Source organism: Anomalospiza imberbis, chromosome 4 (assembly GCF_031753505.1).
Source record: "Anomalospiza imberbis isolate Cuckoo-Finch-1a 21T00152 chromosome 4, ASM3175350v1, whole genome shotgun sequence".
NCBI lineage: Eukaryota > Metazoa > Chordata > Aves > Passeriformes > Viduidae > Anomalospiza > Anomalospiza imberbis.
The window spans coordinates 49426230-49443148 of record NC_089684.1 but is presented as its reverse complement, the minus strand read 5'-3'; the positions used below and the strand labels follow the sequence as shown (position 1 = coordinate 49443148).

At 41.7% G+C, this 16919-nt stretch overlaps 1 protein-coding gene across 4 annotated transcripts in view; it reads left to right on the top strand.

The window, feature by feature from the left end:
- The window catches only part of CTBP1 (C-terminal binding protein 1), a 181458-nt gene that overhangs the window by 26716 nt on the left and 137823 nt on the right, over nucleotides 1-16919 (top strand). Inside the window, exon 1 of one of the 4 annotated variants that reach the window (XM_068188451.1) lies at nucleotides 4847-4985. The exons of 2 other annotated variants lie outside the window; for them this stretch is intronic. In XM_068188451.1, coding sequence (XP_068044552.1) covers nucleotides 4979-4985 — 7 coding nt within the window. In that variant the 5' untranslated portion in view covers nucleotides 4847-4978. Of the gene's footprint in view, nucleotides 1-4846; nucleotides 4986-16919 lie in introns of those variants that run through there. One more of the 4 variants, XM_068188450.1, reaches the window with a different exon arrangement.

The following is a 16919-nucleotide window of genomic DNA, read 5'->3' as shown; positions in this document are numbered from 1 at the left end:
AAACAAATGTGGAGAGAGAAAACTCTATTGGGTTCCTGTCTTTTTGTTAGGTTTCTCTGCAAAAAATAGATTCTATGAATCTGTGACTTTTAATGCCATACAAGAGTGCAAAGAATAACAAGAAAAGCTTAACCAAAAAAAAAAAATAACCTGACTTCATTGTTGTATCATGGTAACTGCATAATAAATGCTGTAGATGTGACAATTTAATAGGTGAGTAAAAGAAATGCTGAGATCACTGAGAGCACAGAGATTGCCTGGCCCCCAGCCCAGACCTGCCCGTGGTGGTGCCTCCTGTGTCAACTCCCTGTGTCACCTCCCTGCCCTCACCCACCAGGGGCTGCTTGGGGAACAGCTGAAGGTGAAGGCTCGAGACCCCACCTGGAGTTACTGAGTCCAGCCCTGGGGCCTCAGAATTAGAAATGTGTGGATCTGTTGGAACAAATCCAGAGGAGGCCAGGAAGATGCTCAGAGGGCTGGAGCACCCCTGTTTGGAGACAGCTGAGAGGGCACCTTCCAGAACCTAAGGGAGTGACATGAGAGCTGCAGAGGGCTTCTGACAAGGGCATGGAGAGACAGGACAAGCGGCAAGGGTTTCAAACTGGCAGAGGGCTGGGTTAGATCAGATATAAGGAAGAAATTCTTCCCTGTGCGGGTGGTGAGGCTCTGGCACAGGTCGTCCAGGATGGCTGCCCCATCCCTGGAAGTGTCCAAGGCCAGGTTGGATGGGGCTTGGAGCAGCCTGGGATGGTGGAAGGTGTCCCTGGCCATGGCAGAGGGTTGGAGCTGGATGATCTTTAAGATCCCTCCCAACCCAAACCACTCAGTGATTCTGTGATAACTGGAGGTACAGACAGGATAAATGCAGCTGTCTGAGAGGCAGCACTTCACAGCCTGACAGAGATTTAGCAGAAATGTTGGTACTTTTGGAGACACAGTGGTCTATCAAGACCTCTGACAACGTGGGAGGTGCTTGCTTTGAGTCAGACTAGTAGTGCAGAAGTAGACAAATTTTAATTTGCTTTTGAGTAACTTAAGACATTCCGTCATTCCAGTTTCCAAGAAAAGAATGATGCAATTAGTCTTGAAGTACTTAATGAAATTATTACTGAGCTGGGTCAGGCCATGAAGTACCCTCTAGCCCAAGGTCCTGTATGAAACAGAAAGCAAAACCAGGCCAACTGTGTACGGTATTTCTAATATTTCCAGCCTTTAGATATTTCCAGAGTATGGACCTCTGACCTGACACAGCTTCTGTGTTGCCCTCAGTGATATATAGATAGATACACATAGATATATTTATTTTTTGCCCCCCTGGAAGCTGGTGGTCCCCTTGACTCCTGTGGACTTAGGTCCCTGCACTCATCTGGGAAGGAGGAAGGTGTGGTAGAAGAAAATGTACCAGGACTGAGGGACTGGTACCAGATAAAAAAGTAATAATGGGCATTGCTGGCCACTGGAATGGCTCACAGATGTTTAGCATAGAGATGTCATTTGGGTGATGAGATAAAGATGCCCTGGTGTATGTGATTATTATACTTAACATTACACATTTTAGAGCAGATTAGGTACACATAACTGCATGTATGCACTCTTAATATCAGGGATACATTTGTGTAATTATAGCTCATAATTTGTCTCGTTGCAGCTATTTTTGAAAGTTAAATAATTGCTGATAGAAGGGAGTGGTAATTTATGGCAAGAGAAAATGCTCTCGCCTCATCTTATGTGGAGGGTGGTGGGTGTAATTCTGAAGCTGGTCCTGTTTGCTGCTTCTCTAAAATATGCACTGCTGCTATCTGTAGGCACGTTTTGGGGACTGAAAAGATTGGCAGCAATGTGGGTATTTTCTGAGTAAATGAAATGATCACCATACAGAACGCTTGTAAAATATTTAGATAAATGGTTGTCTGTAAGTGGGGATATGTAGGTATGTTTTCTAAATAAAGATACTTAATTTTGAAAGAAAATAACATAATAAATTTCTGGTTGCTTATAATATGCCAGAGAATAGATTTTATTTTAACTGATCTAGGTTGCCACAGCTAGGGAAGGCGGCAGCTTATTTAAGAAGTAAGCTGTTTTTAAGGAACCATGTCTGTTTATTAACTTAACAGTGTTCAACAAATGATTAGCCTGAAATGTGGATATTGCCTTTGAGAAGATGAATGTCATGAGAAGGAGCTGATGGGATTATAACTTCAAATATGTTCCTGTTTATGTGTTTAATGTATTATTAAATGTCATTTGTTTAAGAAAGAATTAAGTTAATAATGGATCTAGTGTAAACAAATATTGTTTTTGTATCACTTAGGCTCTATTTGAGCATTATTTCACGACAGCAGTTCAGAATTAAGATTCCATTATTTATTAGCTGGAAAGAAGGATGGGCAACAGTACATCTCGTGTTTAGCTAGGGAATCCAGGGAAATTGAGGAAATGGCTGAACATTATGGATGTAAAATACTCAAAAGTATAGAAGTCCCTGTCCAACAAATGCTGGATATTTTGCTATAGAAGAAATATTTGGAACATCTGACAAGACATCAGTGATGTGAAGACACCCTGAAAGCACCATGTTACCTGGCATCGTAGAGGATTAAAACTAATTTAGGACAGCCTTCTAATGCAGCTGGTATGGCATAGTTAGCCTGGAGAGACCCAAGTGCCAAGGAGTTTCAGGAACTAATAATTGTAAACTTAATGAACATGATCTTAGTATTTGAAATTCTTCATTTAGGGCATGGCTCAGAGCTGTGTAGGAGTAACCCAACACAGACAGTGGACATTGTGTGGACAGATGTGCCTAAGTATGTTCTTCCCACTAGTGGAGCCTTTGCCATAAGAGATGCTCCATCTTCCTCCCTGAGAAAGGAAGAACTTCTCCAACAGCTTGACAGAAGGCTGGGAAACCTCTTCTGCATTCCTCAGTAGGGGAAAATACTGTATCATGTGTAAAGCGTAGAACCTTCAAACTCAGCGGGGTTCATTGTGTTCCTACATTCAAGCAAGTTCTTTAGACTTAGAGCTATTGAGCAGGCACAAAACTATGACCAGCAAAGTCAGTCTATCAGGTAAGACACATGTGTCGTTTATTTAAGTACATTTGCTGTCATCCTAAATGTGCTAAAAATCTTTGTGTACTCCAGTAATGACTGCTGAAGTCTGACTAGTCAAGGAATTAATTTGGTGTAAATATTCCCCTATGTAGGTAATCTGTTTTTGTTACTTTTAACACCAAAATCAGCATTGTATTTGAAGGAATAAATTACAAAACAAGGAGAAGTCTAGAAAGTAATTACTTTGAATATGGTAGTGAATTCTTGAGCTGCCACTTCACTATGGGTTTTGGTTGGTTTTGTTTTGGTGGTTTTTTTTTTTTTGGTTACTTTCAGTTGTGCTTTATAAAACATGTTTACAGACTATGTCAGCAATGTTCTTCCTCAGTTGCTGTTGGAAAGACTATTTTCATAGTTTATCACAAAATGCCAGATTTGCTCAGCATGTAATTTAATCTTATGCTTGGAAGCATCCACATTACTTGGTTATCATGAAGTTATTCTTTAATAAAAATGTATGCTTTGTGATCTATATTTTATTAATTTGGTGAGTCAGTTTATCGATTGTTGCAGATGCCATGAATGTATAATTTGTCACAGTTATTGGTTGCCTGTCAGCAGTTCACAGCCACACAGTGCTCATCGCTCTTGGGGCACCTTCAGAAAAAACCTCTCTTGATCTGCAACAGAAAAGCTTTCTCCTGTAAATTATCATCAAACTTGGGTTGATATCGGGTTTATCACTTCACAGCCAAACTCTGTGAATATATTCATAACGTGGCCTGCTCGGGCAAGGGCTTTGAGCAAATACAGTTTAGTGATTTTAAATGCTGGGGGGGAGGAAGAAGGAGCACAACATCAGAAATGGGAGGTGCAGGCTTTGTCACTGTTTTACTTTGCTCTGAACTTGGGAATTATTGGGGTTACCCGACTGGAAAAACAGAATAAAATTCTAAAGCATTTTTATCCCCCTGTTCTACAGCAGATAGTTTTAAAGCAGTCATGAGTTTTGTTGATTGAAAAGTTTATTTTCAAGAATAAATATTGATGAATTTGATTTTGTTTTAAAAAAAGGCTGTTTATTCCATATATTTTAGAAAAGCAGGTATTTATACCCACAATTGTTTGACTTGACTAAGAAACTTTGCTAAGCATTTCGCAGGGGTGATACAGATGAGGCAGCTTTGCATGCTGGAGTGGAGCTGTGTGCTTGAAACATCTGCTGGTTTCGTTTTGTTATTTTTGAAGGCTGGTTCTGCATCCTGGGAGCTTGCTGAAGGCGTGCACAGAGCTTGTGTGCCATGCCAGAACCAGGGGCCGAGCTCAGTTTTGGCCGGACTAGTTCTAGTGGTTTATATCCCCCCATCTTTTTGGATTCTCTAAAATATCACTCTCTGGAGCTTCCCAGCCATCGGTCGTGATTTCGGCAAGAGCATCCTTCCATGCAGAGCAGAACAAGTTCCCTGGGGGTTCCCCAAGTTTTTGGTATCTATAATTAATGTACAGTGGGGGGAACTACATTAAAAAATCCGGGAAAAGGCCCTGCCCAAAATAAGAAGGGCAGAGAGAAGTTAAAAGGGGGGAGCGAGAAGAGAGGGAGATGAGAGAAATAAGAAAAAAAAAAAAAAAAACCACAAGAAAGAACAAGGGCGGGGAAAAACAAGGCGGGGTGGGGACGGAGAAAACGGAGGAAAAGGGAGGACAAGAATTCATCGCGGGGGGCGGGCGCGGGGCGGGCAGAGCCGCTCCCGGCCGCCGCCGCCTAATGAGCTGCGCCCTGATTGGCCGGGCGCCGGCGGCGGCCGGCCGCCATTGGCTGCGGGCGCGGCGCTCTCCGCCCCCATTGGTCCGCCCGCCTGCCCCGTATTTTCAGCAGCGGCGGCGGCGGCGGCGGATTCCGGTGTGGAGCCGGCGGCGGGATGCAAGGTGGGATGGGGGCACGGGTGGATGGCTCAATGGATGCATGCGGGCTCGGTGCCCGGCGCGCTGCCCCGTCCCTGCGCACCGTCCTGAGCCGCGATGGTTGATTCTTTCTTTCTTTCTTTTTTTTCCCCCCCAATAATTATTTTTTGCACCGCACCCCGCGGCGGCCGCTGGGCGGGGGCTGCGCCAGCGCAGCGCCGGGGGCAGCGCCGGGGGCAGCGCCGGGGGCAGCGCCGGGGGCAGCGCCGGCCGCGTCCTGCCCGCGTCCTGCCCGCGTCCTGCCCGCGTCCTGCCCGCGTCCTGCCCGCGTCCTGCCCGCTGCCCGGGGGATGCGGCTCTTTGTGCCGGCGGCAGCGGGAGTTCTGCCGGGAAGGCGAGGGGATGGATCCCGGCTGGGCTGCGGTGTCCCCGGCCCGGGGTGCCCCGGGAGCGGCGCCGTGCGCGGTCCGCGCCGCCGGGGAGGAACTTGGCGAGCGCGGAGTTGGCGCTGCGGGTGTCCCCGGCTGGGAGATGGAGCTTTGCGTGTGCTGAATTGCGGAAAGTGAATGGCACTCGGCCGGGGGATGTTGTCAGGTCCCAGGGGAAAAGCCGGGATTCTTCCCATAAGTTCTTTTTGCGGATTTGCCAAATATTAAGTAACTCCCCTTCGGTTAATTGGAAATCGATGTGGTTAGGTGCGGTTATCTGAACATACTTTGGTTTGAGTTTAAAATAACAAATATGAAGTTAAAAACTCTATTTTTATTTTGCCTTGTAAATCTATTATACATTCCATGGACAAATTTAGCACTATTATTTTGCAGCATATCTCCTTTTTCATGAGGTGTTTTGCATTCAACTCTATTTATTATGTTTCTTCTGTATATTTAACATCTTATGAAAACCACATCCACGTTCTTAAGTTCTGAGTTTGCTGGTGGTTTTCATGGCAAAAGTTATTTCTGCTGGAGATATGTTTTCAGACAGAGAAATCTGCTGACAGATTTTTGCAGCGTTTTTCTCTGTGGCATTTTTCTCTGCATAAGGCTGCAGTTAGGACTGGGTTCTGTGCTTTCTGTGCCATCTAGTAGTTATCTGGGAATTTAAATGCACTGTGAGCATCCCCGGCTGGAGATGGTGCTGGAAGCTCTAGTGTATTTCTATGATGTGTGAAAAGTGGAGATTTGGATAGAAATAATTGATTATGACCGTTCAGAAATCAGTGCTCGAATGGGTCTTTCAAATAAAATTGCCGCCGAAGCTTTAAGGTGCCTTATATAGAATTTGGGTTGAAATCAATGGTTCTGTCCGTGTAGTCAGGGAGATTTACACCTGCATGTGTGATTAACCCCTTGCTGTGCATTGCAGAGGCAGAAGGATGCATGTGGGGCTAGCTCTGTTGCTAGGCCTAAGAACTTAATTTTTTTGTTGCTAGCCTGAAGCTGCGAGAATCAATACAGGTTTTTACGTGGAGTGATGGAAGAATTTCAGTCTGGCCCTACCAAGGAGGAGCAGCCCCTGCTCCCCGGGGTGTGGGAAGTGGCCAGAGGAGCTGCACTGCCCCAGACTCGTGCGTCCTCACCTCCTGCCCGAGCACCCATGGATGCACAAACATCCTGACTGCCCACAGGCACCGTGACAGGGGGATCCTTTTGGGAAAAATGATGATGAACGGGACGGCACCTGTTGCACCACCGGTGATTTGTCATCTCCCAGGGCAAAACTGTGCACCTGTAATTCTTTGATCATCTACCCAAATAGTCTGAAATGACAGACGCTCGGGGAGTTTAACTTGAATTTATCAGTGTGTTATAATGAGGTGATTGTGATGACTTGAGTAGGTGGCAAGTTTAGAGGGTTGCATCTAAATTGTTGTTATTATTATGATTAAATAAATGCTGTTTATACAAGTGATCCGTTTTAAAATGAAGCCAGCTATAGTTCAGCAACTGCTATTAGAAAGTAGAACTACCCCTGTGTACATTTTATGGCACTTTGATTTTGTTACATAATGGCATGCATAATTTTCATGCATTATATAAACTTTTTTCACAGCATCCTGAGAAAACAGACAAAATAAGGTCTATGTCTGTTTGATACCTAGAGAGTCTTTTTTAGCCTAAGTAGCAAATTCTGGTTTCTAATAGCGTGTAAACAAAGTGCAGCCAGGCTGGCAGGCGTTGCCTGCTCGTGGTGGTAACAGAAATATGAAAGATGATGTGAGCACTGCAGAACTGAATTACCCTCCACGCCTCCTGCTTGTTTTCTCACCCAGGCAGGTGAGGGGGAGCAGATGAAGGCTTTTCTTTCTCTTTGGCACAGTACTGGATTGCTTCTCTGGTAGAGATCTTGCGACCCCATGGAACTGCAGAAAACCATGTTGTTTCTTACTCTAAATGTTACTAAGTGTAGACTTAATATCTAAAGGAGACACATGTTACTAAAAAGATATATTTTCCAAGTACTAAGTGATAAGAAAATCTTCATGAATCAAAAAAAGGTCAGGTTAGAGAAAGTGAAACCCTGTTAGTTGTTGTTTTGGGGTTATATTTTTTCCTAATTGTATGAATTTGCTGAGCATAGGTTACTGGAGGTTTGGTGCCAGTAATATGGAGAAAACATTCATTCATTACAAAACGGTCTCTGAATTTCTTGTTTTACCTACTCGTGGGTTTGAAACAATCAAAGTTTTAGCAGGTGCTGTCTAGTTGTTTTGTAGCTGGTTTTTGTTTGCTTTTTTCCTTTTATCATGACCCTGATGGATGGAAAGAGAACATTCCCTTGGTGAAATGTGAGGAATTATTGGGTCTTCATGGTGGCAGTTTCTGTCTTACAGTGATGTGACTTATGGTAGCACTTTTCCCTGATAGCAGCAATGTTTATTTCAGAAGTATAATGTTCATATTTAAACACATGCTGCGCTAGATTGGAAAACTTTTAATGACAATTGCATGGCATGTTTGTTGGTAAATGGTTATGTTGAATGACGGGAGAAAAATTAATTTGTACTTTTTAAAGATCTGTGATTTTTATATCTGTTATTTAACAGAGCTGTAATGTTATCACTGAGTGCTGCCAGTTGGGTATAAAGTGCAATGTGTAACATTTCCTGGTAGTAGAGTTGCTCTAAGTGGAGAAATAATTTAAGTGGTACAGGATTTTTATAGCCCTCTTGTCACAATTAACTGTTTTGATGAAATATGAATTTACACAACATCTGCCTTCCGGGACCGGCGTTCCCGTCGGAGCTCGCTCACTTCCCACAGCAGCAGCATCCTGCCTGGAGCCTGGTGGCAGGGCAGGATGGGCTGGAGCCTGCCTGGTGGGCAGGAAGGCAGGGCAGTGTAGGGTTTCTCTTGGTGCATCTCCCTGGGAAGCTGTGCAGGAAATGCTGCTGCTGGCTGAGCGTGCCGCCCTTCGGTTTCGCTTTAGCGGGGGACCTGGCTTGGGCACGGCGAGGTCCCTGACCTGCAGTCCCTGCTCATCCCCCCGATTCCTGTGCTCCTGTGTTGGCAAAAAAACACGATGTGTGTGTGCGGCCTGTCAGTGGGGTGTGGTTTGGGGTCTGGCACACAGTATTGCAATGGATTTGGGAGGGAACAGCACTCTATATCCTGAAGCTGCAGATGAGGACTTGCTGTGAGATGGGGAATCCAGGTGGACCTTGCAGTGTCAAGCAATGGCTCGTCTCCTCAAGACCCTTCTGCTCTACATCCTTGTAGTGGTCACTTTCTTACCAGAGGGGAAGAGCTGGCATTTTATGTGGTTACTCCTATCAGAATTGTCTCTTCATAGACCACTGTGTCTTTTACTCTTTTATTTTCCTGCACTGTGGGGTGGAGGGTGCCTCTCGCCACTCCTAGCAAGCTCAGAAATGGCCATTAATGTCTTAACTGCTAAAATGTTTGTGTGCATCTGGGAAAGGCAAGTTCACAGGAGGGTGAAGTAACTTCAGGAACACTGATGCTCCTGCTTGGTAAGGGCTGGCTTGGGAGGAGACATCAGGATGTGCTTTTGGAAAGATACAGTTCCCCATCATGGACCAACTTAGTGCACAATGAAAAATGGGCACAATGATGAGAGACTGTGGAAAAAAATTAAAAATAATTCTGTAGCACTTCTCCCAGTCTTCATACATGGCCTATACTGACTAGTAAACGTTCCAGGTTGCTGCTGTCCCTCAGGAAAGAAACTGTGCACATGGAAGGTCTCAGCCTGGCACCACAGGATGGGCAATATTCAGTACACAGAAATGGTTCTGAAACATTGACACTAAGTGCTGTTGGCACAACATCCTGCAAATTTCGAGGCACCATATTAAGAAATGAGTACTCAAACTAGAGGTTGTACAACTTGGAGAGTCTGGCATGTTTGTTCTCTTGGGCTGTGTAAGAAATCTCAGTGCTCACTGCTATTTTTGCTGTCATTCAGGGCAAAATAATTGAGGTCGCTCATCAAGCAAGCTGTGGTGTTGTGGAGACAGCAGCAGACTGTGCTGTGTGCTACCTTTACATCCACGTTTTAGGAGATTAAGTAAAAATAGTTCCAAGCCCTATATCTTGGTGAAACCATCCAGCAAAACCTCCTGATTCTTGTACAGATGTGTAGTTCAGCCTTCTTCTGCTGCTGCTGCCTGAATCTTTGCTTCTAATTGATCTCTTACTCAACAATTTCAAATTATTACAATTGCTCAGTCAGAGTGAAAAATTATGTGTAACAGGTTGCTGTTATAGTGGAGATCAATCTTGTTACCTTAGAGCTAGTTTAATGTGGTGAAGGAAAGAGCCCAGACTAGTTAATTGTCTCTTCTTTGGGTTATCATTCTATAAAATGGGGATAATCATAATTATAAAAGCTGCTTTAGGACTCACTAAATATTTTTGAAGCACTTAGGAATCGTAGTTAAAAAAATAATTGCCTAGTAAATTGTCTACTTAATAAAATGTAAAAATAAAAGATGTAGACTATATTAGGCTTCATAATAATTTAAATAGATGCATGTAGTTTATTTACCTTCTCAATGAGAACTAACAACCATTGAAAGCAAATAGGTCTTTAGGAGAACTATATTGGCAAAATGAGATTATTTAAATTAAGGTTTCCAGCTCACTAGCTTAAATTACTTTTACATTTATGATTTAGGCTCTGATTTAAATCATACTTTGTACTGTTAGTGTTCAAAATTTATCATCAACATTGAAGCTGTGAACACAAAAGATGTTTTTGGCAAGACTTGCAGAATGCAATGTCAGTATATTTCTCTGGAATACTAAAAATTTAGAAAACAAAACCTTTCCCTTGACACTTACAACTTTTGATATATGGGGGAAAGAACCTTAACAAGACAAGCTACAAATGGTTGTTTTTAGTCAACAGACCAATGGGTGGCTGTTCCAATGGCCTGGAAGGGGCCAAGGGCTGAGTAGAGATACTGCAGGCATGTGGCTCTGTGGGCATTGGTCTTTTTAAAAGGAAAAGAAGGAATATTTATAAAGACTTTCTTGAATAAATAACATCAATCCCTTCATCAAATATGAAAGGACTGGTAATGTTTGCTGGGTTTTTTTTTTGTTGATTAAGAGAAGTACCAAGAAAAATTGTTTTGCATTACCAGCAGAAATACTGCCGAGTGGAAAGGACTTCCTAGAGCTTTTTATTCATTTATTGTTCTGCTGAGCAATTAGAGGAACAAAATCTCTTTACATCTTCTTTACACTCGACAGATTGGCATTTGTTTTTCTCTCTGTTTAAAAAACCCCAAACAACCAACAAGATGAGATTCTCTTCAGTAAGGAAGGAAGTTTAGACAAAGTTTCCAGAATTTGTGACTCTTATTCTTATTCCCACAGCTGGGAATAGGAAGGGGAAGATGTGGGCTTCGTGTGAAAGTTGCAGGTAACCTTGTAAGCTGTTGAAGTCTGTAAATCCTCAAAACCCACCTCTGGCTCCCAGCAGTTTTCCATGGATCCTGGGGCAGCCAGGGTGAGTGTGGTCCCAGGGGTGGACGAGCTATAGGTGATGCTCAGGTGAGTGTGCTGAGGACATGGTGCACTTGCCTCTCTTGCTTGATCTCTTTTGGATTGGTCGAAGGGGATGGACTGCTCGCTCTTTTCACAGGACCCATGTATGCTCAAAGTTTTTTCAAAATGAAATGCCTGTGGAGTCAGGAGCAGAAGAATGGCTCTGGGCATGGACTCACTAGCCTTTCACTTGCCTTTAGGAAATGTTGTAAACAGGGATCTGATTTGCATTCGTTATGAAATGGTAAGTTCAGCTTTAAATAATGATGCTTTAAATTGTGATTTGCATTTGTGTCTTTAAGGAGTAAATACCAGATTGCATATGTAGTTTCGTACCTTCTTTTTCATTCTTCCTTAGAATGTCTTGGAATAGAATAACCTCTGAGTTGTTACTGTGGCTTATTGGCACCACAGTAATTTTGAAATCCAAGTTCAATAATCATATTTCCTACCCTCTCCAAAAAAAAAAAAAAAAAAAAAAAAAAGAAAGTAAAGAAAATAAATCCATTATTATGAATTGTTCTAAAATGTTGTTTGGCTCTTTTGTGTGTACCCACTTAAGTGACCAGAATGTCAATGGAGGCTTTGTTTATATGTTTTTCTGTATTTTTTCCTTCCAATCCCACCCACACATACACCTGTTCATCTAAGTCTTTTGGGCCAGATATCAGTTTATTTAGTTAGGCTTTATAGCTTTTTTTTTCTCCTCCTGCTCCATTCGGTTAACTGCTTGCTGTCAGTTCTGGCACATCCCCTTGTTTTCTGGAAGTTGCCCATGGAAAAAAGGCTGGTTTCCAAAGGCAAAGAGGTAATCTGGCTGGGAGATGGATTAACTGTTGCAGTAGCTCATGATAAACATCTGTTGCAATACTCCCAGATGAGAACATTGCTTTCAAAAGTATTTACTGCACATTTTGAATTGTTCACTTTACTTGTAGTTTTATTTTTTCCCCCCTCCAATTACTAAATTCTTTTGAAAGGACATAAATCTATAAAGTCCATCGTGGAGACTGTTTATTTTATGATATAGACAAGGAAATGGGGTTGTTGAGATGCTGTTATGCACTGGAGCCCCTGAATATTTCTGACTGGAGCACAGAAGTGTGTGTATTCCTTAATAAAATGCAACTGCAGAGCAGGCCCCTGGGAGTGCTGCTGTGTGTGTCCGTGCTCTGCCTGTGCTGGAGTCCTCTGGATGTTTTCCTTCTGCTCCGAGTTTGGCAAGATAAGACTGGTGGGGAGTGGAGTTTAACTTGGATCTGAAACCCAAGGGTGAGTGTGTGGTCAGAAGGGTTTGGCCAACTGGGCTTGGGACTTTGCCACTGAGGAAACCTTCTGCTGTTTATTTGGAATATTTTTTAAAGTTTGTTTGTTTGTTTTATGCGTTTTTTAAAATAAGTTTTTAATTCTAGATTGAATGGGTGAAATAATGACAGTTTCTCCTGCAGCTGGCTTTTGAAGTTAGGTCTGCCAGCAGCCACTTACTGCTGTAGCTGAGGATCAGCAAGCAAACAGAGCAAGCTTTGGTAGGTTTTCCCAAAACATCAACAGCCTTCTCCCCTACCCCACCCAAACCACAAAACCAAGCCATTCTTGGTGTCTCTGGGAAAATAACATTGGAAAACAGTATGGAATACCTCAAATGGTGAGTGTTTTCCAACAAATCGTTTTTCTTTCTTATGGTAATAAGGACGATGCTCTTAATGTAATCATGTTCAAAGTAGTTTCACTCAGATTTCTCAGAAGCTGAAAAGTATTTTGTGCTGAATTTCATATCTAAATGTTTCCTATCACAATCAAAGAAATCATCTGGGTACTTTACATATGTGTTAATCTTTACCAGAATTAACTCTCTTTGCATAACAGTCTAACAAACATGGACAAGGAAAGGGAATTTCCAAATACCAAAGCTACTTGTAGCAAAATACAAGAGTCTGTAACTTTATTTCTTGCTGATTTTCTTAGGTCTGGCAGAACCCATGTTGTTTTAGCAATAAATCTGTAAGAACAGCTGTTCTGATTCAGGGCAAGCACTTACAATTCAATATCCTGTCTCTGATGGTGATCAGCAGGTATCTAGGGAAGCATACAAGACGAGTGATAAAGTGATGGAATTTAAGGTGAGATTTCCTAGTTTACCAGTTTTATGGTGGCATCAGGATTTTCAGAATCTGCTTCCTAATCATAATGCTGAAATGACAGGTGTGAGACACTTAACAGCCTCAGCTTTCTCTTAAAGATTGTGGTAGTGATAGGATGATAAAAAAAGGAGAAAACCCTGAAAAGTAATGGATAATATGTAAAAGAGAGAGAAATAATGGGATGGGCTAGGAAAAGGGAAAAAAGGGTCTATAATTACTGCATAGTGTAAAGAAATGGCAGAAAAAGGTTGACTTGTTACCCAGGAGGTGAGACCCTCCTGCACTGGAGCTTACAAAGACCCTGCTCTGGTGGGCTCAGCCATCACCTCCGTGACATCATTTGGGCATGGGGGAGAGAAAGGCAAAACCAGGACATGGAGAAATAGTTGGCCCGAGCCTGGTTCAAGGCAAGAAAAATGGTAGAGAGCAGACAAATTAAGTGTGGGAGAAGAAGCACATGGGAAAGGGGAACATGATGATGGGAGTGTCCAAGAAACCTTTAGAAACTGAATTATTCTCTGTCTGTAAATATCTGTCCATTCAAATTGATGAATAAGAAATGTTGTCTGTGTAGAAAATTTGTTTTGCAGGTTTGTACTGACACCCTTGGAGCATTGCTGTATTTTTCCCAGGCTTCAAGACACCCAGGTTTTATTTTTAGTGCTGTGAACCTGCTCTGGCTTGCTTCAGTCATTACTACTAAGACCATCTAAATAGCAACTCAAAAAAGCTATTAAAGCAATGTAAATAGTAATAAATTATTTTGGCTTTGTGTGGATTAAAAGGTACACGTAGAATGGACTTGGTTTTGGGTCAGGTTTTTTAATGCACTACAGCAAAAGTGTGACAAGCCCTACTTACATCACTGGTGTGCAGAGGTGATGGTGCTGTACTTTAAATAAAAGACATGAGGGCGTTGTGACTGGGATATTCACTGCAACAGTCACTTAAAAGCAGATTTTTAGGGAAGCTTTTACAAAGGTGTATGGAAAACTGTTACTGACTATCTAAAGCAAATTCAAGAATAATATCCAGGAGGTGTTACAGTGGGTGAGGAGGTGTTAAAGCAAACTGCTCACCAAAATAAGTCATGCTGCAAGCTAGGATCAAACCTGACAAATCCAGGGTTTATTGTATGTATCAGGATGAAGAGAAGAGGATGCATTTGAGTACAAAAGGGCAAAACCCATCCTGAATTTAAACACAGTTTACATAATCCTGTGAGCAAGAAGGGGGTTGGTACAAGCAGCAAAAGGGACTGCTTGGTGGTACCTTACAGAAGGGACAGCTTCATCTGTGGGTAGAGACCAGGCAAAGCAGATTTATCAGCTTATAGACAAGGTGGTTACAAGATTGAAAAAAACCCATACTGGTCTTTAATAAGTTGATATTTTCATATATATGTATATAAATAAACATAAATTAATAATACTGGTAGTATTGTGTGTATATGATATGAGAAAGTTTCCCATAATTACAGGAACATGGTGCAGGAACAGCTTCGCCAGTATGGGAACGGGAGGGACCAAGACTCTGTTTCAGGATTCAGCTTCATTTACCTTTTTAAGAGGATTGTAGGAAATGGATCTTTTCTCAGTTCCCAAGAACTGAAAAAGCTTTTCCCAGCCTGGCATTCTCAAATCCAAGGAGCCTGGAGTCTGGGGTGGTGTACTCCAGTATCTGCTGTGGAAGATGCTTTGATTTGCACACTGTTGCTGTTGCAGCTGTGGACAGGAGAACCACAGGAGTGAATTGTGCTTTTTCTTTTTGCCAGAGAATTTTACCTTTTCCACTGATTATCCATGCTCCTGAAGAATCTGAGTATTCATTTGCTTTCTGCTAGCAAATAATTTTAAATGCAACTTCCACAGTTACTACTCTCAGTAGGAAAATAGGAGCTCTGACAAGGCATATATAAAATAAAAATTTCCAAAATCTAATAATCTGGGTTATGCTTGTTGCCTTACTATGGAGCTTTTTATTAAAAGGTATATAAAGGTAACATGTTAACACTGATTTTTCCCTCCCATCACAGCAATGTTCCTTGTGTGTTTTTGATGCTGTATAACCACCTTAGAATAAACAAACATTCTCTAACATCACCCTGGGTGCATTTTTACAGCACACTCAGGATTTTTTTAATGGATAGTTGTGTGTTTTCTCTTCTGTTACACACCTCCAGGTTTGCCTACTAAATCCTTTCTAAGCATCCCAATGATTTCATTGGCATGCACAAATAGATGTCTCTGTTATATATTGAACATAAAAGAGAATTTACTCTTGAATTTCAGCCTTCACTTAAAATGTTTGGTTTTCCTATATCCTTACAGGATTGACTTGACTTTCAAAAGGAGATTCCTCAGCATCAGGGAGGAATCTAATGGCACATTTGCACATCTGTTTGCAGTGACTTTTTTGCGCTCAGATTTTATTTAACTTGTATAATTCTGTTGTGGTTTCTTTAGTAAACAGAAGTAGCCCTACAATTCTGTTTCACAAATGCCTCATTATGCTGAGCTGTTAATAGTTCTGTTAGTATTGTTGAAGTATTAACAGAAGAATAATAATTGCTCTGCTGTAATTGTATTGAGGCTAAAAAAGCATTCTCATAGAATATTAATGAGAGCCTTTTTCGAGGTATGAATTACTGTTCTTAGGACAGCAAATAAACAAAACAAAGTACCATCCTGGAAGAACATAATAATAAAAATCAATAAGGCTTAAATTTAGTCTTGAACTCCCTTGCTCCTCATCTCCTGACCCCATTTGTGCTTCCTGTAGGTCCCAGGGATCTGCTCTGCACCATATGTGCTCTGGTACCTCAGCACCACAGTGGGCTGGGAGACTTTTAACAAGGAAATTTCTTTCTTTTTTTTTTTTCCTGTTTATCTCAGCCTTAAATTACTTTAACCTTATTTAGTCTTAAAAACTGTGACTGTGGAGCTAATATTTTATGCAGCATTGAGAGGAACTGGAAGTGCTTTTCATTGCTATGCAAAATGCAGCTGGGGAATAGTGCAGAATTAACGACAGGGAGTTGTGCTCTTGAGAGTGTGAGCAGTAGTTTATTTTCATTTCTGTCATTAAATATCTTATTACCATCTATTTGTTTTTTCTTTCCTCTCCCCTGCAGTGCAAAAAAAAAAAAAAAAAAAAAAAAAAAAAAGGGTGATTACTAGAAGGTAGGAATTGCACAAATGCTGGAAAATACCTTAAATCAGTGACCTTTGGTTGACCTCTGCCATTGCTGGTGTGAGCCCAGCCTGGTATTTTTTGTCACAGCTAAGTTAGTACCTCTGCCATCTTTTTCCTTTTATCAAATCTTACTCAATTTTATATCAAGTTTCCGATTTGTAAGCAAAATCCAAATATGGGAATAATTAAAAGAATGATCTCTTGTAAATCTGAAGAGAGTGCATCAAGACATAATGAAGCACAAGTGTTTCCTGGGACTTGCTTGACCATTAAAAATTCGCAGTTTATGTTGCATAATACCATTTTCTGACTGTTTTTGCTAGCAGTTATTTGTAAGTAGGCAAATGAGCTGCCATTGTAACACTTGGCTTTTTCCAGACCCACTGACCTGAATGAAAAAGTGCAAACTTCAGTTTGTTGTTTTTCTGAGGTTTGAAAGGGGCTTCAGTTTATATCCTAAAGCATGTAATTTCTTTTTTCAGTCTCATGTACCAGCTCCTTGTCATTCTTCATTCTCCCTTGTCTGACATCAGTTTCTCTCTTGTCCATTTAAAACTGAAACTTGAAAAACTGCAGTTTTATACTTTATATTATTCTTCTAC